This window comes from Delphinapterus leucas, chromosome 18 (assembly GCF_059928025.1).
Source record: "Delphinapterus leucas isolate spDelLeu-1000000601 "Yukka" chromosome 18, BTC_Dleu_Yukka2, whole genome shotgun sequence".
Lineage (NCBI taxonomy): Eukaryota > Metazoa > Chordata > Mammalia > Artiodactyla > Monodontidae > Delphinapterus > Delphinapterus leucas.
This window is the reverse complement of record NC_143146.1, coordinates 46,484,936-46,509,149: the sequence shown is the minus strand read 5'-3', so window position 1 is coordinate 46,509,149 and position 24,214 is coordinate 46,484,936. Positions and strand designations below refer to the sequence as shown.

General features: G+C 38.8%; 1 protein-coding gene across 2 annotated transcripts in view; it reads right to left on the bottom strand.

Annotated features, from left to right (window-relative positions):
- Positions 1 to 24,214, bottom strand: part of DIAPH3 (diaphanous related formin 3) — a 550,258-nt gene that overhangs the window by 518,413 nt on the left and 7,631 nt on the right. The window contains exon 2 of one of the 2 annotated variants that reach the window (XM_022561162.3): positions 3,200 to 3,232. The exons of the other annotated variant lie outside the window; for it this stretch is intronic. Within the exon in view, the coding sequence (XP_022416870.2) occupies positions 3,200 to 3,232 (33 nt within the window). The remainder of the gene's footprint in view (positions 1 to 3,199; positions 3,233 to 24,214) is intronic. 2 annotated transcript variants of the gene reach the window in all.

Below are 24,214 nucleotides of genomic sequence, written 5' to 3'. Positions count from 1 at the left end.
ATGTGAACATCTAAGATGAAGGTAGGTCAAGGCAACAGTCAGAAATCCAGCCAGGTGGTCAGAAAGGCTGACATCAGGTCCTGGTCAAAGCTTCTCTACTCTGTGCAAAGGCAAGACTCCATCTCCAGGAAGCTTGACCAGGACCAAGCCAGGACCAGATCCCAGGAAACCACAATACCAGGCAGGTTATCAAAAGAGAGACTCGTTCTTTCATTTGTTGAAATAATTTATGAAAATGCTTAACATGTGCCAGACAACATGCCTGGAAGTATTAATAACAACACACTGTCTCTGTGTTCAAAAGGTTTAAACCAGTGAGAAAGACAGACCATAGGCCAACATCAAAAAAAATCTACAAACAAATAGATGCTGGAAAGGGTATGGAGAAAAGGGAACCCTCCTACACTGTAAATTGGGAATGTAAATTGGTATAACCATTATGGAGACCAGTATGGAGGTTCCTTAAGAAACTAAATATAGAGCTACCATATGATCTAGCAATCCCACTCTTGGGCATATATCTGGAGAAAACCATAATTCGAAAAGATACATGCACCCCAATGTTCACTGCAGCACTATTCACAATAGCCAAGACATGGAAGCAACCTAAATGTCCATCGACAGAGGAAAGGATAAAGAAGACGTGGTACATATATACAACGGAATTTTACTCAGCCATAAAAAAGAACTAAATAATGCCATTTGCAGCAACATGGTTGGACCTAGAGATTATCATACTAGGTGAAGTAAGTCAGACAGAGAAAGACAAATATTATATGATATTATATGTGGAATCTAATAAAAAATGATACAAAGGAACTTATTTACAAAACAAAAACTGACTCACAGATCTGGAAGTCAAACTTATGGTTACCAAAGGGGAAATATGGCAGGAAGCGATAAATTAGGAGATTGGGATTAACATATACACACTACTATATATAAAACAGATAACTAATAAGGACCTACTGTATAGCACAGGGAACTCTACTCAATATTCTGTAATAACCTATATGGGAAAAGAATCTGAAAAAGAATGGATATATGTATATATATAACTGATTCACTTTGCTGTATATCTGAAATTAACACAACATTGTAAGTCACCTATACTCCAATAAAAATTAAAAAAAAAAAAGACAGACCATAAATCATGTACTGCTTTGATAAAAATATGCACAGGGCGCTATGGTAAAACCCAAAAGTTCTGACCCTACCAAGCCCAGGGGCAAGGATGAGGGGAGAGGCAAGGAATGGAGATAGGATGGACAGAGAAAGTCTTCACTGAGGAGGAACCCATTTACTAATGTAAGATCAGATCACGATGGCTTCCAGAGTGGCCCACTGAAGTCACTCCACAACATGACTCTGTTTCTAGAACCTGGAATAGAGATTATGGGTTGGCAAAGTGCAGAGACAGAGTCAGGAAACAAAGGTAAGGGTGGGGTCTGAATGAAAAGAGGAAAAAAAAAAACTGTAGAGTGCCCACAAAAAATGAACAAACCTCAAGAATATCATAACATAGAATACTATTCAGCAACAGAAAGGAAGCACTCACACACACCACAACATGGATGAGCCTTGAAAACATTATGCCAAGTAGAAGAATTCAGTCACAAAAGCGCACGTAAGACTCCATTTATATAAAATGTCCAGAAGAGGCAAATATATAGACAGAAAGTAGACTGGACATTGCCTAGGGCTGAGCGAGTTGGGAATAATTCGGGAGAGACTATTCACAGGTATAGTATATTTTATATAAAAATTCTATATAGTATATTCTACATAAAAAGAATATATATATATTCTTTTTGGGTAATGAAAATGTTCTTAAATTGATTGTGGTGATGGTTCTACAGCTCTGCAAATATACTAAAAACCATTGAATCATACACTTTAAATGGGTGAACTACATGCTATGTGAATTATACCTCAATAAGGCTTTGCAAATATACCACTGTAGATTCTCATAAAAGTTAATACTTAATAATTGCACATGGTTTTATTATTGGCCTTAGGAGCCATGTGAAGGCTAAGTCAGCACAGCAAGTGTGTGGGTTTGGAGCTACATGGAACAAGACTCAAGCCACAGCTACACCACTTGAGAGCTGTGCATACTTGGGTAAGCTACCTACTTAGGCTGCCTGAGCCCCAGTGCACTCCGCACTACAATAAGTACATCACCCACCCTGCAGGGTGAGAAGTTATATACATAATCTGCATAAGTGCTCAATATTACTACCATTTCTGAATATTATCCTATGAGAAATAAATGTTATCCAGAAAAGTTTACATAAATATCCTTTTCTTAGATACTATCCAGAGGAATAAAACATAGCGTTCTGATTCAATTTTTTAAATCGTGCTTGTCCAGATCTACATCTCATTCATCTTTTTATGCCTATCTAAACCACATGCCTAAGATGTTACTTTGGATATTGGGGGTGCTAAACACTTTTTGAGTGCTCAGTGAGTTCTAGGCACTGTTTCATATTTGACATAAAGTGAAGCTGAATTCAAATCCTAGTTATCGAAGTGCTGTGCTTGGTCCTCCTTATCATGCTTCTGTATTTTTGGTGCTACTGTTTATTTGGGTCTTGTTGTTATTCTCATTGTTACTTTTTACCGTTAACCAAGAGTTACATTCAAAAATATACTTCTCAGAAAAATTCATTTGAATATATAAGAATCTGTAACGGTGATATAAAATGTTAAGTACTTATAAGAAAGCTGATTATTTTCAGCATGCAGAATATAGGATAAGGCATGCTTAGTTCTCTCATTTTTAAACAAAACTTTTTAAAAATATATGTGTGATATTTTAGTCTGGTTTACTTTAATTAGCAACTACATATTTTTGAAAAGCTGACATGTCTTTAGCTATCCTTTGTACCTCTTTTTGAAGTGTGCGATTCACCCTCAAAGAAAGAGAGATGATTTGAATGATTCCAAGTTGACTAACAACTTGTGATTAAACAAAATTTTTAAATGAACATATTGACTAGTTCCTTTTACTATTTGAAAGCAACAATCTAATGTATTTCACAACCAGTTCTACCTCTTACTTTAGCACTATAAAAAGAGTTCATTTCCAAAGCATGCAGTTTGTAGCAATTTCAAAGGTGTTAGTGCAGCACACCATCAACATTACGTGGTTAGTTAAGATTCACAACAAAGGAAACATCAAGGATAATCTTACCATATCATCTGTCAGTGTCCTAATATTTAAATGCTGCAAATGAAAGAAACCAATCATATCAGTAATTTATAATAGCTTTTTTAATATTAGTTAATAGAGTACATTTAAAATCCTACAACACTAAGTTGAATGTAATTCAATTTCTGACAGTCTAATAAAAATGCATTATATATTGTTTTAATCACTTTCTCAAAAAGATGGACAAAACTTACCTTGAATGTGATAGTCTCCTAAAATTTCTGTCTTTGTAAACCTCACAAACTAGAAACCTCACTATAGTACAATAAATATATCCTCCCAAATAATAGTATTATCTACCATACAGACTTAGAATGCAATGGATATAGGGGTTTAAATAAGATTTTCAGAAAATTTTTCAAATTATAAAAGTGAAACTTTAAATCTACCATTAGCATGCAGCATAATACATAATGAAGTACTTTGCTGGCTAATTAACTTAAACAATTCTAATAAAAGAGAGTACTGGAATTACTATTTGCATCTTTAACATCGGTTTGATTTATCACCAGTTATTGACAGTAGACACTTTACAATTTCATTGCTACTTCTTTGAGAACACTTTTGCCAATTTCCTTGCTAGACATACACAAGGCCACTTTAGAAAGTGAATAAATTAGTTTCCTGCAAAGTGGAGTGCGAAAGCAATATTAAGCATTTAGGGGGAAAAAACAATCCAAGTTTTTATAAATTCTGGAGCTGGGGAAGATTTTGTATTTAAGTAGCTGGAATCAATTTCCAATTCTCCTTCTTCTTATTCATTGTAGCATTAGACCTTTAAAAGGGCAGAGAAAAGTGTCAAGCACATTTCCTAAACAGGAAGTTAGGTCAGGTCTACGAAAAGTATAAAAGGATATGTGTTAGCAATCATCATCTAACCGAATAAGTGGCAAATAGGTATCAATAAATTCAATATTTATTGACAGAATGAAATTTATCATTCATGCTTGTAACTAGAATGCACTATTTTTTTAACATCTTTATTGGAGTATAATTGCTTTACACTGGTGTGATAGTTTCTGCTTTAAAACAAAGTGAATCAGTTATACATATACATATATCCCCATATCTACACCCCCTTGCATCTCCCTCCCACCCTCCCTATCCCACCCCTCTAGGTGGTCACAAAGCACCGAGCTGATCTCCCTGTGCTATGCGGCTGCTTCCCACTAGCTATCTGTTTTACATGTGGTAGTGTATATATGTCCATGCCACTCACTCACTTTGTCCCAGCTTACCCTTCCCCCTCCCCGTATACTCAAGTCCATTTTCTAGTAGGTCTGCGTCTTTATTCTCGTCTTGACCCTGGGTTCTTCGTGACCTTTTTTTTCCTTTTTCTTAGATTCCATATATATGTGTTAGCATATGGTATTTGTTTTTCTCTTTCTGACTTACTTCACTCTGTAGGACAGACTCTAGGTCCATCCACCTCACTACAAATAACTCAGTTTCGTTTCTTTTTATGGCTAAGTAATATTCCATTGTATATATGTGCCACATCTTCTTTATCCATTCATCTGTTGATGGACACTTAGGTTGCTTCCACGTCCTGTCTATTGTAAATAGAGCTGCAGTGAACATTGTGGTACATGACTCTTTTTGAATTATGGTTTTCTCAGGGTATATGCCCAGTAGTGGGATTGCTGGGTCATATGGTAGTTCTATTTTTAGTTTTTTGAGGAACCTCCATACTGTTCTCCATAGCGGCTGTATCAATTTACATTCCCACCAACAGTGTATGAGTGTTCCCTTTTCTCCACACCCTCTCCAGCGTTTGTTTGTAGATTTTTTGATGATGGCACTTTTATGCTCATGAATCTACCTCGATGATGATCCAGGTTAAAAATTTGTACAGTGTAAGTCACTATCCCAGATTCTCCACCCTTTCAGAGAAGATGTTCCTTCTTCTATGGCAGGAAAAACAGTAACTGGAGGGACACAGCATGAGCTTTGCTTATACTAAAGAGAATGCAGCTGGATAAGTGATCATGCCAGTTCTAGACTGAATTACGTGATCAGTAGACCACATATGCTGACCTAGGAGCAAAGAAATAATAATACTGGATTAACAAAAGTTTAATGTTGAATACTGGGTTGTAAAATTTACTTTTAATCACTATTAACTTCAGCAGTTGAAATTAACAAGTATGCACAGAGGCCCGTGAGAGTGGGTGTGATCCTGAGGCACTTAGGGTCACAATCTCATCCCAGAGACCATGACTAGAATTGAACCCAAATCCACATGGCTACTGTATGTGTGCTTTCCCACCAGTAGAGATTTCTAGCCCACTGCATTTGGTTAACCACATTGCTCTCTCCTCTCCAACCAGAGGTATCACCCCAGTCACAACTCACATCACACCTGAAAGGGGTAATTTCAAGTTCCTCTGACAAGAAAAAAGGAATAGAGCCAACTTCTGACACAACAGCATTCTAAGTGGCCTAATGCTTGAAAAGTAAGGCTAATGAAAAAGTATCATGCAGAAATCCTACTTGGAATAGTATGCCACAATAAAGCGAAAACATGTACTAACACAAGTGAAATATTCCAAAATGCCAGTTTGAGTTGCCTTGAGAAAAATGCCATAAAGTGATGTTAAAGAAGAGAAAAGAAACAATGAAAGCAGACAAACAATTTTAAGAGAAATGACACTAGGGCCTATGTAAGATTTATGAACTAAAAACTGCACAGAAGATACAGAAAGTATTATACAGAAAACGTAGGGAATGTAGGTTACATGATGTAAAATTCAGAAGATGTAAATAACCAAGAGGAACATTTTTATTTACCTTCAATGGCCTAAAATAGGACAGGCTTTTAAATTAGAGTTGGACTCATAACTTACAGAAAAAGAGTAGTCACTCTTGAGTAGAAACAAGACACATAAGGATTCATTTTTTTGGTCATAGTATTTTTTTAATTTTTTTTAATATCCTTAATCTATTTCATTGAGGATCTAGCAACTCAATTAATTTGTTAAATGCTTGGCCTGTTTTTTAAACACTATACAGGCATGCATGTAAGTCCAATTACAAGCTATATTATTATACACAATCTTTCACAAAAAAGAACACGCAATGAATTACAACAGAATTATAATGCTTACACAGAAAAATAAGAAAACTCAAAGGGATGTAAGCGTGGGAAGTTTAACAGTCTGAGAGACAAGCAAGAAGTTAAGGTCAGGTTCACTATTCCTTCTCTTCTGGGAAACACTTATCTATCAATTCTTACCACCAGCAAGATAAGCCAGTAGGGCATGATGACAGCAAATTCAAGGGCCCATGACAGAACTAGAGATGTTGACTAACAGAGTAAACAGCTGGAAAACTCATCTAAAAATGTTGGTTTCTATATCCGAACAGTAGAGACAGAATAAGTTTCAATTCAAGATTCAGCTTTCAGAAAACAGAGATTACATAGGTATTTGTTTACCCACATGCAATCTGAAAGAAACCACTAAACACAAGCTAGCATTAAAAAATTTGAGTAGATCTAAGTGTGAGTAATTTCCCCTACAAACTTAAATGTCTAATCACAGTCCACTTCAAATATGATTGGGGAAAAAAAAGAAAGAAACACTAAATATTTAGTGAAAAAATGTAAAGGTTAGATCAAGTGGCATCCTTTTGTAGGATCTTTGAATGCTAATATTAATTCAAGTTTATTGTAAAGTTTATATTATCTCAAAGTCCTACCTGTTTAAATTACAGACTTCTAAAAAGTGGAGGGAGAGGGAGAAGAGAACGACTGACATAAAATCCTCAGATAACTCTGTGGGGTTTTGGCCTTGCTTTTGGAGATACAAAACTACAAGGGTGACATCCTTAATGTATAAAAGAAAAAAAAACTTTATTATAAAAAAGTATTGCTTTTATACTAGTACTTGAAATACTGTTCAAATGTCTGGTTAACTAAGACACTTAAAAAAATGAAGTATTTCTGTTTTATAGCTACCAGCATGCTCTTTACTATATGGCCTGGTTGGGGAAAACAGGAACTGCCCATATCAATCCAGTTCATGGGTAGAATTTGCTAACATTCATACCAAGTAGGAAACAGAATCATAAAACCACTATTAAATGGAATCAAATAGGAACACTCTTAAAAATAACAACCTGATAGCAACATTAGGGTTATATTTGCCAGGGGGGAGAAAAGTTAAAAGCATACAATTTTAGATATATTAAAACACTTACACCTAGATGTGACTTTGTGACCTTTAGTTACATTATCTGGCCTATGACTCTATAGTGTTAATGCTTTATGACAATGAGATAGAATAAAAGTGGTGATAATATCAAAATATAAACAACTCTGAACACAGGACCACTGGTAATTAATTGGCTAAGGTGTGGTACTAAAGCACACTGGGGCTCTTTTCCCAAGCCAAACCTCACCCTTCTTCCTGTGGTCCTATGTTTCTCAAACTGCTAATTCTATTTCTCCCTAAAAAGAAAGCAGCTCTACATGTAGACAGGTTTTCTGCTAATGACAGTTCCTAGGATGAATGGTCAAGAGGATCACTCTGGAATTGAAAGAGAGAACAAGTCTTTATAGATTTTTCTTCAAAAGAACATAGAATCAAAAAAGGGGGGGGCAGTTTTGACAGAAACACAGAACATCGTCCTCTATATTCCCATTTAAGCAAGGCATCAAAACCTTTATTGAAGACAGTACATAATGTCAAAAAATAGATCCAGAGCTTACAGAGCACTGTGCAAAATGCTGTCAATATCAAGGTATGGAGAACACCACCACCAACTTAGTTGACAAATAAGTAACAAAGACCAAATAAATTATGTAATACAAAGCAACATACAAACCCCTGAGGTTCACATGCAATGAAAAAAAGATTCCAAGCTGTAACCTAAGCATTTTAGCAAATTTTACATTTTCTTTCATTGGTTGGCACATGTGGATTAGCAGACAGCAAAGGCTCTGTCCACTGATGTCCTTAGACACGTGAAGGCCCACCAGGCATCAAGCTAGCAGGCTCGGATCACTGTCAGCAGAGGCAATACACAGTAATATTTTAGAATAATCTTTAGCTGTTGCAATTTAATTCTATTAAGTTTACACCACTTAACTGGGTCATTATGCGAAATTAGCAACAAGAGGAAAAATTAAAAAGATTAAAGCCTCCGAACACAAGTGACTTGGACCCAATTCTCATAAACTAGACCCTCCAAACCAAGTGGTTTTCAGCTTGTTAGTGTGCACAAGAAAAACACCAAGACTTTCTTTGTAAAAGTAGATGGCAGGACCTCAGCTTCCCAAGATCCTGGTGCAGTAGGTCTAAGGTGGGGCTTAGGAACCTGTACACTTAAGGGGCTCGAGGGCACTGCTGCTGCAGCGAGTCTGGGACCACACTCCACCACTATCAGCATTAAACATCCCCTGGGCTGCACACAGACCAACGTCTGTCACGTGCCTCATTTAAAATCTATGTCGCAGAAACAAAGGAAAAAAAGGGTGCAGACAGGAAGCACAGAGGATTTTAAAGAAGTGAGAGACAGGGAGCTGGTACGGTTGGGACAGGCTTTAGTGCCCTGAAGTGACTGGCACCAATTAGCACTGATTTAAGAAAATTCAACAATCTATGAGTGCAGGATGAATCACCAATTGCATCACTTATTCAAATACTTAGTCTCTCTCTAAGGTACAATAATTCAATCTCATAAGCATATATTTAGTACTTAAGTATCAAAAATTGTTCATTATATCAAACCACGACATGACACTATTTGCTTGAAAAAACGGGTGACAGGTTCTGATCAACAGAACACAGTTATATCTTAAGGGGAAAGGGCCAGGCTCAGTCCTCTCTTAATTGTAATCTGTTTAATCATAATTATAATCTGCTCAAAGTTTTGTTTTAAAGTCCAGCTTATTCCCTTCCACTAATACACTTATAAATATGTGTTTTAATCTAGTAACATTTCTTATCCACACACCTGTCTTTATTTTAATATCAATGCCAATTATAAAGATTGTAGCAATGTGAAATAATACTACTAGCAACTGTGACACTAAACACACCTGTGGATGGGTCGAAGAGGTATCTCCCCAGCAACCACACAACACACCTAGATCTGAAAATATTGTTCTTCAAGGGCTCCAGATTTAACAGCTCAGGAGGGTCCAAAAATAATACTGAAGCTTTCCCAGCTCTGAGGACAAGAGTAGAGCTGGCTCTTTGATACTATAAAGTAAAGCTTTTAAGCTGCCTCGCTCTTCATGTGGTCATTTTTTTAGTTTGAGGTGGAGAAAAGTGAGAGAGATGTTACGAACAGGTGAGAATCAGAAAAAGCTCACCAGCATCTTTTAATCTGTTCATTTACTCAAAATTGTAATCCTGCCCATCTTAGGATGATAAACACCTGTCCACTGCCCATTTTCCAAGGCTTATGCACCTTAGCATCCAAGAATCCAGACCTGCCTTCTCCATGACTCCTTCTTTGTGAAAGACCAGGTTTCAGAAGGAGGCATCATTCAACCATTTACAGACATGAAAAGATTCATTTCTAAGAGGGCACAAGGTTTTCAAAAGGATCAAAAGTCTACCACATAACTGCTCGAAAACAACCACCTCTCCAGAAAAACCAATTCTCAAATTGCTACTTGTAACTCTCACCTGAATTACACATCACAGGGGCTGAACACCTAACAAGTCATTTTTTATTCTAGCAGAACTCTAGTGTTCCTTTTCTTTCAAAGAGAAAACATAATGACTAATCCTAGTAACACAGCCTTCATACCTATTTTAAGATATTCTCTTCAGCTGTTCCAGTTTCTTTCACTAAATTACCAGATCAAAAACTCTTCTCCAATGGGTCCAGGAAAAGACAATTCAAATCCCTGAACCCCTTTACAAGTTAGGTCTGGTTCGAGGTCATCAGAACCCAAGACCTTTTTCATTATCTGGAGAAGGCTGAAAAGTAAGATATTAGCTGTAGACGGATTTTAAATGGTCCCAGAGTTTCCAAAATCACCCTGAAGTTTATCTAATTACTATGTTATTTCTGAGAGTGCCTCAGCCTCTTAGATGTCATGTCTAAGACACGAATTTAGACTGGATATTCCTGAGACTTATATAGTACCACGCATCACACTGCTCTATATTTGAGAAGGATTTTATTTGTTTACATTTTAGCATCACCATAAGGAAATAAATCTGGTGAAACCTTCTGAGAGAACAATTTGGTGAAACAAATCCTATGTTCAACCTAGTAATTCTACTAGTAATTACTCTTTAACCTAGTAATTCTATTTGTAGAATCTATACTTAGGAAATAAGAAATACAATCAAGTATTCTTATACATAGATATATATCACTACAGCATTATTTTAAATAGCTAGAATTGTAATCAACCTAAAACTTCCCAGAATATGTGAAAGATTAAATTACAGTCTTACCATTGCAAAAATGCTTACAATATAATGTTACATGAAACAAAGCTGTATTTAAAATTGCATTTGCAATATAATTCTAACTTCATTAATATACACATTTATAGAAAAAACCAGACAGGAACCACTGTTAATTTTATATATCTGGATTGTGGGATTTGAAACAATTTTTTTTACATTTTTCTGTATTTTCTTAGCTGTCTGGAATGAGCATATTTATTTTTATAATGAGAAAAGATTTTTTTAATTACTATGGATAATACTTTTCACACTAAACAGAAAATATAGATTTGTTCCTTTTCAAATAAAAATGTATGTATGAGACAGTAAAAGAAATAAAAATCTAAAAAAATCTAATAAATACTGTGAACAGAGACTTTTTAATAGGCTGGATTTTTAATGCATATTTTCAAATACATCAGAATACATTAAGCACATTATTCATTTGTTTTCTAATCCACATATATAAATTAACCAATCTCAAAAGTCTCCTTGGTTTTGTGAATTATTGATGTTGTCACCTGCTAGAGACTTAATTCCAAGAAAACTATATGAATCACTACATCACAAGCACAAATCCTTTTGACACAAATTCAATTTCTGTGGCAACAATAATATATTGACTTAGCTTTATTTTTCTACTTTGACACTTATTAATGTCAGAAATAAAAGAAATCTATCATTTTTCCTTATTATAAATGTAAACTATCTCATGCCATCTTAAGAAAGCTAAGGTAGGGCTTCCCTGGTGGCGCAGTGGTTGAGAATCTGCCTGCCAATGCAGGGGACGTGGGTTCGAGCCCTGGTCTGGGAGGATCCCGCGTGCCGCGGAGCAACTGGATCCGTGAGCCACAACTGCTGAGCCTGCGCGTCTGGAGCCCGTGCTCCCAACAGGAGAGGCCGCGATAGTGAGAGGCCCACGCACCACGATGGAGTGGCCCCCACTTGCTGCAACTGGAGAAAGCCCTTGCACAGAAACGAAGACCCAACACAGCCAAAAGTAAATAAATAAATTTAAAAAAGAAAGCTAAGATAAATACCACTCACTTGATAACTCAATGCAAATGAAGACATGATAACAAAGTATAAGAAATAAGACATGATTGTTCAAGTAAGACCTAGTCTCATAATCCTTTTTTTCTTTTTTCTTTTATTTATTTATTTGTTTGTTTGTTTATTTGGCTGTGCTGGGTCTTAGTTGTGGTACGCAGGCTCTTTCGTTGCGGCATGCGGGATTCTCTCTAGTTGTGGTGCGGGGGCTCAGTAGTTGCAACACACAGGCTTAGCTGCCCTGCGGCATGTGGAATCTTAGTTCCCCGACCAGGGATCAAACCCACGTCCCCTGCATTGGAAGGCGGATTCTTAACTACTGGACCACCAGAGAAGTCCCTCATAACCCTATTTTTCTACTACACAATACAATTAGGCTGCCAACATGTGCAAGACACTATATTAAATACAAAGAAGACCCACCCAGTGGTTAAGAATCCACCTTCCAATGCAGGGGATGCAGGTTCGATCTCTGGTCAGGGAACTAAGATCCCACATGCTGCGGGGCAACTAAGCCCACGTGCTGCAACTACTGAGCCTGCGTGCCACAACTAGAGAGTCCACATGCTGCAACTACAGAGCCCAATCACTCTGGAGCCTACACGCCACAACTACTGAGCCTATGCACTCTGGAGCCCACGTGCCACAACTAGAGAGCTCACACGCTGCAACTACTGAGCCCGTGTGCTCTGGAGCCCGAGCACCACAACTAGAGAGAAGCCTGTGCACCACACCTAGAGAGAAGCCACACGCCACAACTAGAGAGAAGCCCACACAGCGCAACAAAGAGCCTGCATACCACAACTAGAGAGAAGCCAAACGCCACAACTAGAGAACTCACGTGCCACAGCTACTGAGGCCGTGCACTCTGGAGCCTGAGTGCCATAACTAGAGAGAAGCCCACGCACCACAACTAGAGAAAAGCCACGCACCACAACTAGAGACAAGCCCACATGCTGCAACAAAGAGCCTGTGCACCACAACTAGAGAGAAGGCATGTGCCACAACTAGAAAGCTCATGTGCCGTAACTGCTGAGCCCGTGCACTCTGGAGTTGGAGCGCCACAACTAGAGAGACGCCCGCACGCCACATCAAAGAGTCCACACACTGCAACAAAAGATCCCACGTGCCAGAACTAAGACCTGCTGCAGCCAATAAATAAATAAATAAATAAATTTTAAAAGAAAAAAAGAAGAAGAGTGCTAGGAGGTAGAGTCAGAGACATAAGGGATGGGGGGGTGTCTAGGGCCAAAATATATATATATATATATATATATATATAAAAAGAGGACCCAGTCCCTGCCCTTATGAGCTTACAACCAAAGGAGCAGCAAGACAAGTAGCTGAATAACCAAAATGCAAGACAGTGGGATAAGCACCATAACAGAGGTATTTAATGCTGACAGGAAGAAAAGGCAGCATTGTTAATCATATGTGCATAAATACTTGCTAATGAACATGCAAACATTATAGCAATGATCTAAAACTAAAGTCAAATTAAGCCATGATTTAGGTAAAAGTTGTAGTACAGAATTTGTCCTTTTTACACAATGACAGATTCCTAAAACATTCATTCATTCAACAAATATTAAACATTTCTATGTATTGACAAGGGAACCATCAGTAAATAAAACAAAGATTCCTGTCCTAAAGAAGCTTACCTTCTATTGGGGAACAGACAACAAACACATTAATAAGTTATAGAGGATGTTAGAAGGTGATGAGAGCTCTGCTAAAAATGAAAATTAGCACAAAGTAAGGCAGGCCCAGAAAGCAGGGTTGCAATTTAAAACGTGGGAATTGGGGTAGGCATAAGTCTAAATGGGAAGGTGGCATCTGAGCAGACTGGAGCGGACTAAGGAATCAGGGAAAGTGTTTCAGATAAAAGAGCAGGGAGAACAAAGGCCATTAGGAAAGAGCACCTGTAGGGTTCAGGGAAGGAGGGAGCCAGTGTGGCAACAGCAACATGAAACAAATCAAAGAGGAAGGACGGGCAGATCCATCCCAGGCCATCTTAAGGACATGGGCTTTTATTCTTCTAACAGAACAGTCACAAATGTTTATGTATAAAAACATGTTATAAGTAATCAACTTAACTAGTAAATAACAGTTGAATCCACTTTGCCAGCAGCTCTGCTTTGCTGGGTGTCAGTTGTATTGGACCACCCTCCTTTCAGCTGCTGGGGCCTCTCACATGCTGTGATTTTTCTTTGGGGCTGAGAACTCCAAGCAGTGGCAGTTTCCCAGCACCATCCCTACAGCCAGCATGTTGCCTGGGCCTCAGGAGACTGACAGCTAAAGGGGAGAATACAATGTGAGGGAAGAAAACAGACTAAGTAGGTATTGCACATATAAATTTACAGTAAGGGTGGGTGAACCTTCAGTATCATCAAGAAATGAAGATCCCAATTCCGTCGCCCATAGCCCTTTTGTTTACAGTTTCTTGGCCCTGGTCCGGGAAGATCCCACACGATCTTCCCGCGGAGCAACTGAGCCCGTGCGCCACAACTACTGAGCCCGCACTCTGGAGCCCGTGCTCCACAACAAGAAAAGCCACCGCAATGAGAGCCCGCGCACCGCAACGAAGAGTAGCCCCCGCTCGCAACAACTAGATAAAGCCCACGTGCAGCAACGAAGATCCAACGCAGCCAAAAATAAAATAAATAAATAAAAGTTACCCAAAAAAAGGAGTTGACCCACTGAGTCATTCTTATTCCTTTCAGGTGGTGATGGGGAAGCTGGTCATGTAGGTAAGAGACCCCCAGCATGAACAAACTTGGGGCATCCTGGTACCAAAATGCTTTGCATGTATGCTGGTGGTGGTTCAAGACCTGCGGACAGCACGTGTCCTGTGTGTCAGCCTATGCCTGAGATCGCCAGACCCCTTTCACTGCATATCCTTCTGCTATTGCTGTGCTATATCCTTATCCTGTAATAAAAATGTTCTGTGTATATAAAAAAAAAAATTCCTTTGGGTCATTGATCACTCACTGTCTTGCAGTTTGTGGGTTTGTCTTTTTTTTCTTCTTTCCTTTTTTTTAAAAGTGGCAGGGACCTTGTTTCCCTTATCTTTGAACTCCTAGACATACCACAGCGCAGGGAACATTTAGGCCAGTGGTTTTTCAATCTGAATATGAGAATCACCTGAAGAGTTTTTGTTTTCTTTTCCTAATACAAGTACCTGAGTAATATACCAAACCAACTGAATCAGAATACCCAAAGATAGGGCCTGCCATAAGTACTTAAGCTACCCCCAAGGTGACTCTAATATACAGCCAGGGTTAGAAACAACTAAATTGGGCAAGCTCAGTCTTCCAGTGCCTAGCATCACCAAAGTCCCACATGTGCAGATATGGCAGACACCTGTTGGGTTTATCTGTCTCGTGCACACAATCCCTTCTCTATGTCATAGGGGTGGGACCAGCAATCTTCATCATTCTTTGTGAGCCAGCCCTGCCACAGCTGAGGTGAGCAGAGCTCAACACTTAAATCCAAGCAAAGCCAATTAAATCCTCACTCTCCCAGAAATGTGGACTTGGGATTCAGAGATGAGAATCAGGACCAAGAACATATATGTATACCTGGAACTGTGAGACTCTGGGCTTGGCTGTGTGAAAATCAAGGTAGCAGAAGCGATACAATGCAGAGATACAACAGTGGAGCAATGCCTGGTAAGAAGCACCACAAAAATGTATGATCCCAGAAAAGGGAATGAGACAAGCTGCCCCTTTTCAGTTCTCAGCTCCAATCCAAGTGAAGCAGCTAAACTCACTGTGCTTGATCCCAGGAGATAGCCCTGTGCATCTTTACAACTGCCCTTTCTAAGGTTAAACTAGATATTGTTATGTTCCTTTAAGCCAAAAGAGGCCTTGACTGAGACAGAACCCAAGACTGCAAAATAGATCCCTAGGTACCCATATCATATAGCCCACATCATCACCATTTCCACCGTCACCTACTGAGCATTACCATAGTTACTAATACCCAACAATCCTATACATCAGCCATTATCCCATCTTACCGATCAGTAAATTGAGTGTCACAAAAGTGATCTGCCAGAGTGGATGAGTGGCCGGGCTGGGAATGGAACCTTGGTCACTGTGACCCCAAACCCAGGCTCAATTTCCTTCCCTTCCCTTCCCTTCCCTCAGTCCTCGCCGCTCCGTGGGACAGCAGCTGTTTCAAACCTAGGGAGGAAGACTTACAGTAGAAATGAAGCAGTTTCTGAGTTGTTTATGAGGCAAAGGGATTGGAAATGAAATCTTAACAAGAAAGATAAGCATAGGGCTTCCCTGGTGGTGCAGTGGTTAAGAAGCCACCTGCCAATGAAGGAGACACAGGTTCAAGCCCTGGTCCGGGAAGATGCCACATGCCACGGAGCACCTAAGCCCGTGAGCCACGACTACTGAGCCTGTGCTCTATAGCCCATGAGCCACAACTACTGAGCCCACATGCCACAACTACTGAAGCCTATGCACCTACAGCCCGTGCTCCGCAACAAGAGAAGCCACCACAATGAGAAGCCCACTCACCGCAACAAAGAGTAGCCCCCACTCACCACGCACAGCAGTGAAGACCCAACACAGCCCAAAAAAATAAATAAAATAAAATAATAAAAAAAATAAAAAGAAAGATAAGTATAATTCCAATTGAACGGTTATTAAGTGTTATAACACTGAGTACAAAGTCTTATCTTAAAAGTTGAGGTGATAAGAAGCTGGGGGGATTGTAATTTCTGAAAACTGACTAACACAAAAATATATGTTTTGCTAGGGAGTTTCCCCCTTTATTTTTTTTAAAGTTGCTTAAGTGTAAAATAGAAATGTAATCAATAGTTTTTATATTTTTATTTGTAGAATTTAAGCGTTAGTACATGCCACAAGCCTTATACACCATGTCCTTCCAAATCAGACTAAACATGAGCCACAAAAATATCCACATTTCAAAATCTCATTCGAAAAAACACACACACATACTTGTCAGAAATTAATTACAGGGCAAAAGCTAAATAAAGAAAATTTAATTTTTAAATTATTGATGTTTAAACTCTTTTTTAAATAATTAAATCACCAATAAGTTTTCCTGCATAATTTGATTACTACTCTTTATTACTACCCTCTAAATTGGTTTGTCACTTAAGTCAAAAAGGTGATTGCATATTTACAAATTTAATATCTGAAAAAGGAGGAAAAAGAGCACAATTCCAGCTCTTACATTGCAGTCCCAGTACTATACATAAAATGTGGTTATGTTTTACATCTCTTAGATACTAACCAAGCCAGATATCATTATTGAGCATCTAAGCTAACAAAACATCATGCCCGGCCTGGTATATAAAGAACTATAAAACACAGCACCTGCCCTGAAGGGGTTTACAATTCAATAGGTTCTAGAGGAAAACATAAATAACCTGGGTCACTTATTTTCCCTTTTCAGTGATTCAAAAATAATGTAACATAAGTAACCATCATGCCACTGCTACACATGCAGAAATACATGGGTTCCTCACCTTAATACTTTTCATTGCACTTCTCACCCAAAGAAATTTGGGGAATTTGGAGAGAAAAATCCTTGAATGGGGTTACATACAGAACAGTCCAATACTATATCAAACTTACACTATGTCACACGATGACATAGTGAAATTCCAACACATAAAATTCTATCTCACAACTTAGGTTTTGAACACACCAATTTCTGTAGTCAAGCTGCAGGCTCAAGAAACTACAGCCTAAACTGCCCTTGGCAATCTTCCAACAACACCAAGGAGACTTCAGTGATGACTCTCTAGTAATAACCCAAGTATATTTGTAAAGGACTTCTGAAAACACATAGTTTCATATTGATTCATATTCATAATTTCACATTTCATATTGATCATCGCACGATTCAAACACACTAATAAAACGAGTCAACAAGGTTTATGGGGAAGTCAGCAGCTGACAGCAACAGGCACGGGAAGGCCCCCAGTGATCCTAATAACCTATTGCAAATGACCAAGGACTGCGGGTATAACTTACATATAACATTGTGTAAGTTAAAGACATACAATGTGTTGATCTGATACATTTATATTTTGCAATATGATTGCCACAGTAGCTTTAGCTAACCACCTCTATCACTTCACATAATTATCATTTCTTTTTTGTGTGGAGAAGACTTAAGATCTAGTCTCTTAGCAACTCGGAAGTTTATGATACAGTATGGTTGACTATAATCACTATGCTATACATTAGATCTCCAGAACTTATCTTCTGATTGTAAGTTTATACCCTTTAACTCATCTCCCCAAAGTTTATCTCCCTTAACACATTCCCCCACCCTTCTTTTTCAGATTCCACATATAGGTAATATCATATAGTATTTGTCTTTCTCCCTCTGGCTTATCTCACTTAGCATAATGCCCTCAAGGTCCAACCATGTTGTCACAAACGGCAGAATGTCTTTCTTTCTCACAGGTGAATAAACATTCTATTGTGTGTGTGTGTATATATATATATATACCATATCTTCTTTATCCATTCAACTGTTGATGGACACTTAGGTTGCTTCCATATCTTGGCTATTGTGAATAATACTGCAATAAACATGGGAGTCCAGGTACCTTTTAGAGGTCCAGTTTTCGTTTCCTTTGGATATATACCCAGAACTAGGATTGATGAGTCATATGATAGTTCTATTTTTAATTTCTGGAAAACCTCCGTACTGTTTTCCATAGTGGCTGAACCAGTTTACATTCCCACCAACAGCGCACAAGGGTTGCCTTTTCTCCACATTCTCACCAACACTTGTTCTCTCCTCTTGATGACAGCCATTCTAACAGGTGTGATCCCATGCCTGTTTCTGTCATCGTTGATGTCGTTTTGCTCATAAACCCATCATTGAGGGTAGCTTCAGAGGCTAAGAAAGTGTATCATCTTTGCCTGAACAAGATGTACAAGTTATCCAGCAGGAATAAATTGTCACATCATTGGAAAGCAGTCTGACCTGTAGATGGCCTGTGCCTGAGGCCACAGGCAGCCCATTTAAACATGAATGTGGGCCAAAGTCTAGCATTAGCCACTAGCCACATATGGCTATTTCAAAAGTTAATTCAAATTAAAAAGTCAGCCCTTTGGTAGTATTAGCCACATATGACTAGTGAATATCAAATCGGACACAGCAGAACAGAACATTTCCATCATCACAGAAAGTTGTACTTAACAGCACTGATCTAGGTGGTAGTAAAAGCTAATGAAATGAATGAGCTCATGCTGGAAGGAGGTATCAAGTAAAAAAAGTAAAAGATCAAAGAGACAGTACTTGGGAACACTAAGAGGGTAGGAAGAGGGATGAGCAAAGATTAGAAGAGAAGAATAAGTTACAGCAAAGGTTTGAAGAAGTGAGGGATCAGTGCTAATACCTTGACATCTAGTAAGACAAAGCTTGAAAATCGGCCACTGGGTTGGCAGTTGTTGATCTGCCAAAGCAATTTCAGTGGAATGACAGAAGCAAAGACAGGTTGAGGAGCCTATGGGAGGTGTCTGAATCCCTCCCTTATGAGCGCACTCTACCCTTGGCCGATGCCATCATGACAGCAGCAGCAAGATAAGAGCTATTTAGTACTTACATGTTAACCCCCATTATAACACATTGAAACATCATGTCTAACCTATAATACGGGTACTACTGTTCCCACATCATAGATGAAGAAACAAACAACAAAAGTAATTTCCCAAGGTCACACAGCTACCAATTTCAGAGCCAGGACTTAAACCCAGGTTAACTTCAGGGCCCGAGTTCTTTAAAATTACACAATATGGACTCCCTGGTAATACCACACACTTGGTCTGTACCACTATTCTCCATGCCAGACTGAATGGGAGCCTCTTGAAGTCAAGAACCAAACTGTACCCACCTGTGTTATGCTTGGTATTAAAGGCCATTCAAATATTTACAGAATAAATGAAAACAGCTAACTCACAGAAGTTGGCTATAAGGGAAGGAAACAGCATGGTACTGAGTGGGTCACAGGGTCATGGGAAAGTTGGAGAGGGAGGTTGTTTGGTTTTGCTTCTGCTTTTTCTTTCAGAATGGAAGATATCTGAGCATTCTTACAGGATGGAGCCTGTGAAGAGTGAAACAGCTTCATGGAATGGGACTGGATCAAGATCAGTGGCAAAGGGATTAACCTTGAATAGAAAAACAGACACTTCTTCTGTGGATATTGGAAGAGAAAGGATGAAGAGTTGCAGATATAGAAGATTACAGCAGCAGTAGCAGGAAATTGAGCCAGTTCAAGCAGTACGGCCTTTATTTTCTCTCTGAAGAATGTGTCAAGGTGAGTGTGAAGAGTCATGAGAAACCATCTCTAAGATCATTTCAGCAAATGCTGTGGCATGTTCCTGTGCAGTATCAAGTGGGAGCTTCACACACACAGAGAATATCATTAAAGGATCCAAAAGAAAATAATAAAAGTCATCATTGCCTGTGTATGAGGAAAATCTGAACTGGTGGTCTAGGATGTAAGGGAGTCTTAGTGAATTTCACTCTGAACTCATACACTGTTGGGCTTTTTAAGAGTTTCATACATTACTTTTTCAATTTAAAAAACGATTTACAACAAAAAGGAATCAGGCCCATAGAGAAGGTAAAAAGAGTGAATACATACAGTCTCAGCATAAATGCTGAGAGAAGTAAAAAAGGACGTAACCAAAAAGCTAGTTCAAAGCCAGGGCTCTGGCCCAGCCTGGCTGCGTTCACATCCATCATTCCCTGTTCCCAGCTGCAGCACCTCAGGACCATCCCCAAACCTCTCTCCCTGCCTCAGTTCCATCAAGTGTAACACAAGGGTACCTACTTCAAAGCATTGTATTAGGACTAAGTGATTAAAAGAGTATCCAGCCCACCAAGAGAGCTGAATTAGCATAGCTGTCATGATGATGACTGTGATCAACATCTCTGAAGACCGTGCTAATCAGTGAGTCTGTAGATTCCTGATGTCTAAGGGCGTCAGTTTACAGAGCTGGAGGGGTTTCCACCAGGATGCAGCAGCACGGGTCAGCCACAGAGAAGCCTATCAGGTTGTTCCAGGCTTGGAGATAGGAGGCAAGTGGACAAGAAGGCCAGAGCTGCTTTATTTATTTATATTCTACCTTATGGCAGGTTTGAGGAGGCGAGGAACGTGAAGGCATCCTAGTTCAAAAGGAAGCCCTGGGTTACTTTCATAGGGTGTGGGTTTAGTGTAGAGCAAGTGTTGTCAGCAGGAGGCTGACAGAGAAAGAAAGAGAGGCAAGGTCAAGGGATGGAGGTCTAGATAAAACAGAAAGGAGGGGATATATGTCCAGGGACCAAGCCTCTTGGCATGTTCCCCACTGGAATTAAGGTCCCTGGACACAATGCAGGTGTCCAGCAGGAATGGAGGAAGGAGGGAGGAGGGGGGAAGCAGAAGAAAGGTCAAAATGCTGTCAATAACTGAGATCATGTCACATGCCCTTCAAGATGACCAGCCTGAGAGAATTCAACACTACAGAGGTGAAATCTCCCCTATTTTGGGGTTCGGGAACCAAAAGAATAAAACTACAGTCTCCCGCTTACAAAGTTGCAACTTTACGATGATGTGAAAACTATACTCATTCAATAGAAACTGTACTTCAAATTTTAAATTTTGATCCTTTCCTAGGCTAGTGATAGATAGGTGGTAGGATACTCCCTCGTGATGCTGGGCGGACAGCAGCCGCAGCTCCCATCAGCCATGCGATCACGAGAGAAACAATCACTCTGGACCCACACAACCAGTCTGTTTTTCACTTTCAGTACAGTATTCAATACATGAGATATTCAACACTTTATTATAAAATAGGCTTTGTGTTAGATGAGTTTGCTTGACCATAGGCCAATGTTAAGTTTTCCAAGCACGTTTAAAGTAGCCTAGGCTAAGCTATAATGTTCAGTAAGTTAGGCATATTCCATGCATTTTTGATTATATTTTCAACTTACAACAGGTTTATTGGGTCCCAAACACATGGTAAATCCAGAAAGATCTGGACTAACAACTGTCATGTGTTAACTGTTAGGCTCTGTGCCCAAGCTATTGTAACATGCATTACCTCAACTAATCATCACAATACTACGATTATCTATTCCATTTTACAGATAGGATAACTGAGGCACAGAAGTTAATTTTCCCAAGGACATACAGCCATATTTGAATCCAGCCCAAGCCCTCTTGATCACAGTGGTTGGAGGGTTGGAGGGGGTGTTCTAAAGCCACGCTGCCAGGCCCCTGGAGGAGCTTGAGTCGGCAGGTTCAGTTCTCCAATGACCCAGATGTTTCTGGTAGTCTTTACATGCCCTCACCCACCACCACTGCAATCTTTTATAAAAATAAAATAGACATTTAGGGTATCTCAATATTATTTAAATTAAAATTATTCACGAATAGATTAATGAACCAGGTGGTGTAAGGTTACAAGAGTAGCTTTGCATAGATTTTCAATTAGCCAAGTGTTCGCATCATAAGCTCAAGCCCGTATCAGGCACCACCATGAGAGAAAGTGACTTCCAAAAGCTTACAAACATATGCCTACAGCAACTGAAAGCAGGCTCGAGACAACATATCAATAAGAGCAAAACGATACCCTCAGAAGATAGGATGAGTGCAGTTAGAACATGGCTTTAATGAAGACCATCACCTTTTATAAAGAAATGAAACTGTCATACTGAGTTTCTGAATGTAGATTATGTGCATTCTATTTTTCATGTTCATTTCTCGGGCTGTCAATTTTTCATTAGAAATGAATTGTAATTGTCTTTGAGAATTGCATTCTATCCAATGTTTTTATAAACAAAAACAGTTTAATACTATAGTACAGTCCATAATCAATGTCACCAATTTGTAAATCCTGGTTAAAAACTGAATGTTACAAAGTTTCATTTTTATGACACCCAAATAAACAGCCTGCCTCAGGAAAATGCAGCAATTACAGGATAAACACCCCCGCATCTTGGGAAGACACCTCACAATAAAATTAGCTAAAGAAATATAACATTACAGATCTTACAATTAGATTAATCCATGTATATTACTGAGAGTTTCAAGAAATTCTACACCTTAACCCCAGAAAAGGCATATACTTTTTTTTTTTCTTTTAACATCTAGAATGACCTAGAATTAGCAATAATTTCCTTGGAGAGCTTTGAGCAGGTTATTTAGCCATCTTTAATCCATGAAGGTTTGACGTAGACTACAGCTACTTGGGTATACCCCAAGGCCCTCAGCACACAGGATGCTCTTAGTACATGTTTGATACATTAAATCCCAGTGCCCCCTTTATTTCTGTTATTTAAGATGGGTTATGATGCTCAAAGATGGAGAGATTAGAAAGTTATTGGATATTAATTCCATTCATGGATCTATTTTTAGGGAAAAATACCCTTTTTTTCTGGTATTTAAGATGGGCTATGATGCTCAAAGATGGAGGGATTAGAAGGTTATTAGGTATTAATTCCATTCATGTATCTATTTTCACGGAAAAGAGAGAGATATATATTGGAACCCCCCACAACAACAACAAAAATACTAATCAAAATTTTTAAAAAATTAAATCCCTTACTTCAAAGAAATGAAGAGTAAATATTATAAGGAGATATAAATAGAAAGGGAAGAAATGAACATTTCAATAGAATTTATGATGTTTCATTTCTGAAGCTTACTGGTGAGCAGTTACATTGTGTTCTATACCTCTTTTGTATGATAAAGTATATTGTTTAAAGATTGCAAGGGAAATGTTGACCCTTAGAAAAGCACTTAGAGGTAAACTGTTTTAAAGCACATTGTATGCATCCTTCACTACTGATAAATACTTACTAATCACTTTTCGCTCTTCACGAAACAAAAGACTAAACAAAGGTGCAAAACCTTTGCCTGTTCAAGGACTCTCCTAACGTCTTGTCTTAAGGCATCTCCAGGTTCCTCAAACTCAGGTCTGCAGGGCCCTTCCACAGACTCTCCGATTCTATCAGACTTTTGAAACTTTGTATTTTTCCAAGATTATATTAAACGTTAGAAATAAAGCAAGCACGTTCTGTACAATCTGAATGACCCTCTAGAACCACGTTCCATCAGGCACTTTTGGTGACCATGCCTGCATCTGTGTGCTCTACCAATATGGTATCAGCAGGCCCAACAACATGGACATCATGCCACGTACGGTTCACAAGCTCCTGCACTTAAGAAGAATTCAGTTTCGAAAAGTTCTAATTCCAAAATGACAGTATTCAAGGAACGATATACCCAAAGCTATGGAAAGTTAAATTTCAAGAGAAAAATGAATATAGAGGCTGGTGGTCTTGGCTCCAATTCTTTCTGCTCTTTATCAACAGTTTCATATAATTTACTAAAAAAAAAAAAAAAAAAATTTACATATGGCTCTTTTCTTTTTATCATAAGAGTTCATTACTTCACCCAGAACCTCAAGTCCAGACCTTGTGAAAATAACAGGCCTCCACCAACAGTGTGCAGCCAGATCTTTGGAGCCATCAGCTCTGGAAT